Source organism: Musca domestica, unplaced genomic scaffold (genome assembly GCF_030504385.1).
Source record: "Musca domestica strain aabys unplaced genomic scaffold, Musca_domestica.polishedcontigs.V.1.1 16, whole genome shotgun sequence".
Classification (NCBI taxonomy): domain Eukaryota; kingdom Metazoa; phylum Arthropoda; class Insecta; order Diptera; family Muscidae; genus Musca; species Musca domestica.
In genome coordinates this window covers 14,261,055-14,271,420 of record NW_026712219.1, presented here as the reverse complement: position 1 = coordinate 14,271,420, position 10,366 = coordinate 14,261,055, and the positions used below count along the sequence as shown (strand labels likewise).

The 10,366-nt window shown below is 35.3% G+C and overlaps 1 protein-coding gene across 1 annotated transcript; it reads right to left on the bottom strand.

Moving 5' to 3' along the window:
• Positions 1 to 425: 425 nt before the first annotated feature.
• Positions 426 to 8,238, bottom strand: LOC101895481 (uncharacterized). The gene is made up of 4 exons (XM_005183260.4): positions 7,995 to 8,238; positions 925 to 1,025; positions 723 to 861; positions 426 to 647 (listed from the first exon to the last, which is right to left on the bottom strand). Exons 1-4 carry the CDS (start codon positions 8,107 to 8,109, stop codon positions 562 to 564), a joined length of 441 nt encoding a protein of 146 aa, XP_005183317.2. The 5' UTR covers positions 8,110 to 8,238; the 3' UTR covers positions 426 to 561.
• Positions 8,239 to 10,366: the final 2,128 nt, after the last annotated feature.

The window sequence follows — 10,366 nt, the reverse complement described above, 5'->3', positions numbered from 1 at the left end:
AGACATAATACCCTTACCACTATGTGGTGTAGGGTATAAAAACAGACAGACAAACAAACGGTCGGACGGACACATCGACTCCAAATCTTCTGAAACGGATTTGGTCCACAGATACGTAAGAAATAAGTCAACGTTATTTTCGTAATAGGGGCCCCATTCGTGCAACACCGCAGCATATATAGCATTGCTATAACTTTTAAAAAAAATCCAATTTCTAAATGATATGCAAAATATGGGCCTCATTGATCATGAGACCCCAAAATATTTTGTCCAACACATCATACGGTTGGTGAGATAGGGAAAATACCCGGCAGATCATGCTTTTCTCTTTTTTTTTGGTCTTCCTTCATATAGCTGTGTTAGAATGTTGTTAATAACCCTTGACTTAAAAACATACACACAGTGTTATTAACCAACAAATAATCTGTAGTGCACACAACCAGGATATGCTGGTTTCAAGCTTATTTAGTGAATTAATATCTAGTTACAAAAACAGTCAGTCGAATATTAAAATTATTTGCAATCAATATGTGCTTGATGACTTTAATAAATAAATGTAATTTATATCCTATCGTAAAAAGTTTGAGCTCCACGTCGCATTTCTCCAAATGTCGATGCCAAGATATGGAACACCAACACCTGCACTCCTAAAACAAAAGAAAAAATAAATATTATTTCCATTATTTTTTTCCAACCTTTTTAAAATCTTTTGCAGATCTTACCCAATAGCGGCACAGTAGTTCGCAACACTTCAAAATGGCCAAACGGTATAAATATTAAATTGTAACCCATGTAGAATAGAGTGAAGCCCAACGCTCCTACAACGCATAGTAGTGCCGGTATAATTGCCAGACGGTGTTCCTATGAAATTAAAATAATAATTTAAATTATTTAATTCGATTGACAATGAAAAAGATAATTTACCTTTAATGAACCCCAAATTAGTAGTAAACTAAAAAGTGCTCCACCAAGGTACATTGCCAGATTGAGAAAACTTTTCTGTTTATCATGACTTTCCTGCGATTCTGAAAGTAGAATAGTGATTATATTATATTTGTTAATAATAAAAATAGCATTGTGTAAAACAATAAATAACTACAGGAAAACTCGGGAGACTATGAAAGTAAAACTAGAATGAGAAGACCTTTATCGGCGTTTAATATTTTACATCGTAAACTTTCCTATATATAGGAACAATTTTTCTCCTTTCGACGTTTTTAAAAATGTTTGGATTAATACTTCTTGAAATTCTTGAATTTTAGACGTATGCTGTCCTCGGCAATATAGCGAAAAGTAGATTATTTCCAGCAACCATTTAAAAAGAAAAAAAGCTTTGAATACCCTCCACAACATGGAACGAATTTGGCAATTTTCAAAAAATAAAATCCGTAAAAATTCTGGTAAAATCTTAAAAATACCGAATGTAGTAGGGCCTATACAACGTGGACCTGCATAGGTATTTTTTTGTCATGAGCCATCACAATATTCAAATGCTAAACTTGAAAAAAAAAATCGTAGCTCAAATCATAAAAATACCGAATACGGGGGGAGGGGTTATATGGTGGCAATGGGGGCCAGCTGTAATATGCAATACGAACTTCAAATACCAAACTTGAAACAATTCCGGTAAATAATGTCGCCGAAATCATCTAAATACCGAATATCGGGAGGTACCGTTATATGAAGGCTATACGAAACCGTGGACCTGCACAGACATAGGCTGTAGTACCCATTACAAACTTCAAATACCAAATTTGGAACAATTAAGGTGAATAATGTCGCTAAAATTATCAAAATACGGAATATCGGGAAGTTCCGTTATATGCAGGCTACACGAAAATGTAGACCGATATGGTCAATTTGCAAACTTTAAAAAAATCTTAGCCTTCTACATCAAATTATTCGAAAAGATGGCGTGACTACAACAGACGGAGTGACAGACATCACATCCGCCTGTCTGCCTGTTGAAATCACGATACAGGCCACTTTATTTGACGTAGAGCTTCAATTTGTATTGTGTCTAGGATAGTTGTTATTGAAAATGAAATATATCGGCCCATGTTTTGGTATAGCCACCATATAACGGTACCTCCCGATATTCAGATTTTCGCCAATTTTTTCACGGATTAGTTTAAAAAAATTGGTATTTGTAGGTCATAATGGATTTTAGTTCCGTTGGCGAAGCATTGTATATATAGGTCCACGTTTTTGTATAGCCTCCATATAACGGTACTTCCCAATATTCGGTATTTTGATGATTTTTGATACATTTTTCCTTGGATTTGTCTAAAAATTGGTATCTGTAATTCATAATGGGTTCTCTGGCGGCAGAATATTGAATATTAAGGTCCACGTTTTCTTATAGCGCACATATAACGATACCCACCGATATAATATTAACCTCGAAATTGTTTCAAATTTGGTATTCAAGATGATTTGGTAGATGACAATCCTTGAAGTATAAACCAGTAAGGAAAGCTCAAAAGTCGGGCGGGGCCGACTATATGATACCCTACACCACTATGCATATTTAGTAGAGCTCTCGTAAAAAGGTTTATACATGGCATTTCAGAGCTCTATAAGATATTTGGTACAAAATCAAAATCTATCTAATTCTATCGTGCATTTTACGAACTATAGCTATCTCTGAACCGGATTTCTCCAAATTTGACGTATTAGCTTCTAGACTGAATTCGGTCTTATGTACGAAAATACATGCCATTTGGGCTGATATAGGCCATTTGATGCACAATTAACACGAAATCGGATGAAGATATATATGGGAGCTATAGCTATATCTGAACCGATTTTTACTAAAATTGGTGTACTTGCTTCTAAGCTGGTTTCGGTCGGATTTGCCAAAATTGATGCTATTACGGCCATTTGGTGGTCAATCACTCGAAATCGGATGAAGATATATATGGGAGCTACATCCAAATCTGAACCGATTTCGGTAAAATTTAAAACAGCTATTCCTGTGCTCCATCTAATACCTGGTACCAAATATCACGGTTGTGGAGTGAATATTACGAATGTAAGGGACTAAAACACTAAATCGGATCAAACATATATATGGTTGCTATATCTATATCTGAACCGATTTTCACCAAATTTGATATACTTGCTTCTAGGCTGAATTTGGTCCGATATACTAAAATTCAGTTCATTTGGACTTATATCGGCCATTTGGTGCACAAATAACCCGAAATCGGATGAATATATATATATATATATGGGAGCTATATCCAAATCTGAACCGATTTCGATAAAATTACAAACAGCTATTTCTGGGCTGTATCTTTTATCTGGTACCAAATAACATTCTTGTGGAGTGCATATTACGAATGTGAGAGGCTTAAACACCAAATCGGATAAAACATATATATGGGAGCTATAGCTGTTTCTGAACCGATTTTCTCCAAATTTGTTGTATTTGCTTTAAGGCTAATCTCGGTCACATGTGCCAAAATACGGGCCATTTGGGCTGATATTGGCCATTTGGTGGTCAATTAACCCGAAATCGGATGAAGATATATATGGGAGCTATATCCAAATCTGAACCGATTTCGATAAAATTACAAACAGCTATTTCTGGGCTGTATCTATTACCTGGTACCAAATATCACGGTTGTGGAGTGCATAGTAGGAATGTGAGGGACTTAAAGATCAAATCGGATGAAAGATATATTTGGGAGCTATAGGTATATCTGAACCGATTTTCTCCAAATTTGATATACTTGCTTCTAGGCCGAACTCGGTTGGGTGTGCCAATATTCAGGTAATTTGGACTGATAGTGGACATTTGGTGCACATTTAACCCGAAATCGGATGAAGATATATATGGGAGCTATATCTAAACTTGATCCGATTCTCACCAATTTCAATAGGGTTCGTCCTTGGGCCAAAAAAATATTGTTTGGAAAATTTCATCTCAATCGAATGCGACCTGCATTTTGTTCACAAGAATACATGGACAGACGGACGGACAGACGAACTGACATGCATAAATCGACTCAGAAAGTGATTCTATGGGTCTATCTCGTTTCCTTCTCCATGTTACAAACAAATGCACAAAGACATAATACCCTTACCACTATGTGGTGTAGGGTATAAACAGTCTATGGGGGTTCCCGTTTTGATATACACGGCCTCACTGACTTTATGGTTTTTTGAAAAGTTTAACAGCAGTATCCAAACGGTCTTACTGGTATTTTATAGTTTTATGTGGAACACGTCTGAATTCAGATACTTTTATATAAAACTGTTTTCTTTACCCACGTGTCAACTTTTCGGATAACAAAATGCTCATAGAATGTGAAATAAGTACCCGATTCTATCTCGCATCCCAAAATACGGACCCAATATCAATTCAACAGGGTCAGGGTATTATGTCTTTGTGCATTTGTTTGTAACGGGCAAAAGGAAACGAGATAGACCCACAGTTCCTTTTGATGATCTGCATAGAATCACTTTCTGAGTTTATTTATGCATGTCAGTCCGTCTGTCCGTCCGTCCGTCCGTCTGTCCATGTATTCTTGTGAAAAATGCAGGTCACATTTATTATCCGATTGAGATGAAATTTTGCAAACAACATTTGTTTGGCCCAAGGACGGACCCTATTGAAATTGGAGATAATCGGTAAAAATTTAGATACAGCTCCCATATATATCTTCGTCCGATTTGCCTTTTATTGTGCACCAAACGTGTAATATCAGCCCGAATAGTATGGAATTTTGCACATACAACCAAGTTGGGCCTGAAAATAAGTATGCCAAATTTGATCGAAATCGGTTCAGATATAGCTATAGCTCCCATATATATTCTTCATCCGATTTGTTATTTTTGCCCTCCGCAGCCGTAATATGCACTCTATAACAACAATATTTGGGGAAATATATCAAATGCAGCTCACAAATACCTTTGCTAAATTTTATCGAGATCGGTTCAGATTTGGATATAGCTCCCATATGTAACTTCGTCCGATTTACCATTTATTGTGCACCAAACGTCTAATATTTGTCCAAATGGGATGGAATTTGGCACATACGACCGAATTTAGTCTAGAAGGTAGTATGCCAAATATGGTGAATATCGGTTCAGATATAGTTATAGCTCCCATATATATTGTTCATCCGATTTATTGTATTTGTTACCCACAGCTGTAATATGCACTCCGTAAAAACGATATTCAGGGAAATATATCAAATATAGCTCAGAAATATATTTGAAAAATTTTATCGAGATCGGTTCAGATTTGGATATAGCTCCCATATATATTTTTATCCGATTTTAAATTATTTGTGCACCAAATGGGCAACACAAGTCCGAATTGAAAATGTACAAATGCTTCGGCATATTTAGTCCTTTGAACTTTAAATTATAATTATTATCATAGCTTGTATGATTGAATTCTCCCCTAAAAACTTTTAATTGTTATGTGGAGCACTACTAAATTAGCAAAGTGGTGTAGGGTATCATAAAGTCGGCACCGCTCGACTTTAAGACTTTCTTTACTGGTTTTTGTTTACATTCATGTTTTTCACATCTCTCGCCGAACAACCAAAACACTTTTAAATTTTACGACTCTCACAAATGAAAACAAACTAAACACATTAAATTCGAATACATTTGTATATAAATTAGTATGTATGTATGTTCGAGAAAAGTTGGAAAAATTTAAAATTCAATTGAATTGTCTATCGACAGAAATATTGATTAGCTCTCCCTCTCATCTTAGAATTTGCCATGATAATCAGCATATGTATATGACTACCTACATACACACACACACACTTTGATGTGTTGGTGTAGGCTAGTTGATCTGGATAATAGTATTTGATTTTAGTTTTGTTTATTTCAATTTTGCACGAAATTTCGCAAATAAAAACCAGTAAGGAAAGCTCAAAAGTCGGGCGGGGCCGACTATATGATACCCTACACCACTACGCATATTTAGTAGAGCTCTCGTAAAAAGGTTTATACAGGACATTTCAGAGCTCTATGAGATATTTGGTACGAAATCAAAATCTATCTAATTCTATCGTGCATTTTACGAACTGTAGCTATCTCTGAACCGGGTTTCTCCAAATTTGACGTATTAGCTTCTAGACTGAATTCGGTCTTATGTACGAAAATTCAGGTGATTTGGGCTGACATTGGCCATTTTATGCACAATTAACACGAAATCGGATGAAGATATATATGGGAGGCATATCCAAATCGGAACAGATTTTAATAAAATTAAAATCAACTATTTTTGGGCTTTATCTGATACCTGGTACCAAATATCATTCCTGTGGAGTGCATATTACGAATGTGAGGGATTTAAAGACGAAATCGGATGAAACATATATATGGGAGCTATAGCTATATCTGAACCGATTTTTACTAAAATTGGTGTACTTGCTTCTAAGCTGGTTTCGGTCGGATTTGCCAAAATTGACGCTATTACGGCCATTTGGTGGTCAATCACCCGAAATCGGATGAAGATATATATGGGAGCTATATCCAAATTTGAACCGATTTCGATAAAATTTAAAACAGCTATTCCTGTGCTCCATCTAATACCTGGTACCAAATATCACGGTTGTGGAGTGAATATTACGAATGTAAGGGACTAAAACACTAAATCGGATGAAACATATATATGGTTGCTATATCTATATCTGAACCGATTTTCACTAAATTTGATATACTTGCTTCTAGGCTAAATTTGGTCCGATGTACTAAAATTCAGTCCATTTGGACTTATATCGGCTATTTGGTGCACAATTAACTCGAAATCGGATGAAGATATATATGGGAGCTATATCCAAATCTGAACCGATTTCGATAAAATTACAAACAGCTATTTCTGGGCAGTATCTTTTATCTGGTACCAAATATCATTCTTGTGAAGTGCATATTAAGAATGTGAGAGGCTTAAACACCAAATCGGATAAAACATATATATGGGAGCTATAGCTGTTTCTGAACCGATTTTCTCCAAATTTGTTGTATTTGCTTTAAGGCTAATCTCGGTCACATGTGCCAAAATTCGGGCCATTTGGGCTGATATTGGCCATTTGGTGGCCAATTAACCCGAAATCGGATGAAGATATATATGGAAGCTATATCCAAATCTGAACCGATTTCGATAAAATTTAAAACAGTTATTTCTGTGCTCCATCTAATACCTGGTACCAAATATCACGGTTGTGGAGTGCATAGTAGGAATGTGAGGGACTTAAAGATCAAATCGGATGAAAGATACATATGGGAGCTATAGCTATATCTGAACCGATTTTCTCCAAATTTGATATACTTGCTTCTAGGCCGAACTCGGTTGGGTGTGCCAATATTCAGGTAATTTGGACTGATAGTGGACATTTGGTGCACATTTAACCCGAAATCGGATGAAGATATATATGGGAGCTATATCTAAACTTGATCCGATTCTCACCAATTTCAATAGGGTCCTTGGGCCAAAGAAAAATTGTTTGGAAAATTTCTTCTCAATCGGATAATAAATGCGACCTGCATTTTGTTCACAAGAATACATGGACAGACGGACGGACGGACGGACGGACAGACGGACTGACATGCATAAATCGACTCAGAAAGTGATTCTATGAAGGTTCTCAAAAGTAACTATGGGTCTATCTCGTTTCCTTCTCCATGTTACAAACAAATGCACAAAGACATAATACCCTTACCACTATGTGGTGTAGGGTGTAATCACGTCTTCATGACCAGAACATACACGTAAGACGTTCATCACTAAATGACGTGGAAAAAGTACTTCTCTTTAAAATTCTCTTTTGAACGCTCTCAAATTTCATAACAAACAAACAGTCTGACAGATAAACAGTTTTAATTAAATGACCGGCATATCGATGGGATGCTTTTCTTTGGTACATATTTTTTTAAAGCAGACCATAAAAAAATTAAGGGCATGTATTTATCTCGAAAAAAAAATTATATTTCAGTCCCGTTAACTAAAGTATTTCACTTACCATCTTTCCTTCTTAATTTTATGGACAAATCTCTGACTTCGATTGCCGTACACGCCAGACAAAAGGCCATGCCGAATGAGCCAATAATAAGCGATTGTGTTGTGAGCATTTCCATTTTTGTTGTAAATTTCTCTTTCACTTTTTAAAGAAACATTTATTTAATTGCGTTTTTTTTTTTTTTGTTATCAACAAAAAATAAAGCGATCGCACGTACTGTCTCCGAATGACAACAATAAACTGACCGACTAAAGCAAAAGTGACGTAAATTTAGAAGCGAAAAAAACACTAAACTTGTTTAGAGCGTTTGTGTGCTTATTTTGTTTTGATTCGGCAAATGACAGACAACATTGTGTATACACGAATATAGATGTGTGCGTGTGAAACATCTTAAATATTTATACATTAGGGTGCCGCAAAAAATAAAAGTAAACAAATATTTTGTACCCTCCACCATACATAGTACGGAAGGTATATTAAGTTCGTTCTTCTTAATCATCGTTCAATTCTAATTAAGCCCTGCCCATCCGCCCCTTTGTTACACTGTTGTAATCACGCTCGAGTCAACACGAATCCAGATAGGAAGCTAAAATTTTGCTCAGATCAGTCGTTTGTCTGCATGCGGGTCAAGTGCGAAGGTGGGCGATATCGGTCTACTATATCGTATAGCCCCCATATGACGCCCCGATATTCGGTATTTTGATGATTTTAAACACATTTTTTAAAGGAAGAGTCTTAAAATCAACACAAGGAGTTCGTTGTGAATACATTATTCCCCGAAAGAGAATTGTCTATATGTTGACGACATCGTATAGCCCGCATATAACGGTACCTCCGTATATTCGGTATTTTTTAATGGTAATTTAGCCAAAATTTTCAATGGAATTGTCTTAAAATCCCCATAAGGGGTTCCTTCTGAGTACTTTAACTTCTAGAAGAGAATTGTCTACGTATGTAAACGTTTTAGTATAGCGCCCATATAACGGTACCCCCAGATATTCGCTATTTTCATGATTTTGAAGACACTATTCCCCGGAATTATTTATAATTTCGTATTTGAAGTTCGGAACAAAAATTACTCATGCATTTTTCGACGGATTTTTTTTTTTAATTTTTTAACTTCGACCCGGCCGAAATTAGCTGCTTCTTTACTTGCTATGTTTATAAATATTTTTGTGGATTTTTTAGAGATTTAATTAAATTATCTTCGGATTTTCTTAATAGTGAAGCATAATAAGATTATACCGAAACACCCCAATATTTATATATTCATGCTTTTGAATGTAAAGGGTAATTATACTCTCAGCTGTATGGCTACAGAGGGTATATATTATTTGATACGGCCAAAACCTATCTCATCGAAATAAAGGCCTCTTTGAAACAAATCTGTTTAAGGACATTTGGAGACGATCTACAGATGTCCATATGTCTACGAGCTGGTGCGCATAATAACTCTCCAGGGGAAATGGACAATATCGGTACACTGCTTCTGGTATCTCCACCACAAAAAGTCAACAATTTCACAGAAAAAAATTTACCTTATAGAACTAAAAGGATAATACAAAAAAACAAAAAATATAAATAAAAAATATTTTTTGAATTACTAATGGCACAAAAACTGATTTAAAATTTTGGAATCTCGAAAAAATATCTCTTTTCCCTGTAGCATTTTTATACCCTACAACACTATGTGTTGGGGGTATTATAAGTTTGATTGGCCAAAAATTATGTAACACCTCCAAATATTGGTTTCCCAATTGTGGCCCGATCTTCACGAAATTTAGAATGGAAGTGGGGCCAGAGCAAGAATAGATGCCTATTGCTTTTAGAGATGATCATCGGATAATATTTAGTGGGTGAAATAGACCATAACATTTTTGGTTAAATAAAAGTCAAATTTTCTATTAAACCGTGAATATTTTTAATCGCGGCAAAATCACAAATAGACAAATAGGTCAATTCTGACCGTACGTAGATGCCCATAGTAAATATATTGGATATATATAGAGAAATATATGCAATGTATATATATAAAGGAAGGAGATGAATGGTTGGACCGATTTTGACAAATTTTGTCAATTCAGAATGCCCCCTTGGCATAAAAGTATAAAATCTAAAAAAAATCGAATAAAAAGATGCCAATAATGATATTAATATGGGTTTTGTAATATTTTGTGATTTTTTTTTTTCAAATTTTTTATATCGCATGCGATTTTTTCAATTTGATTTATAATATTGAGTGTATATTTTTTCATTGTATTTAGCTGTAAAATGGACTACAATAACTAACAGCACGACGGAGTGCGTAAATATTGGGCAAATGCTCCTGGTCAAAATGCTAAGGGTAATATTTGGGCTGTGCTCTGTGACATCAT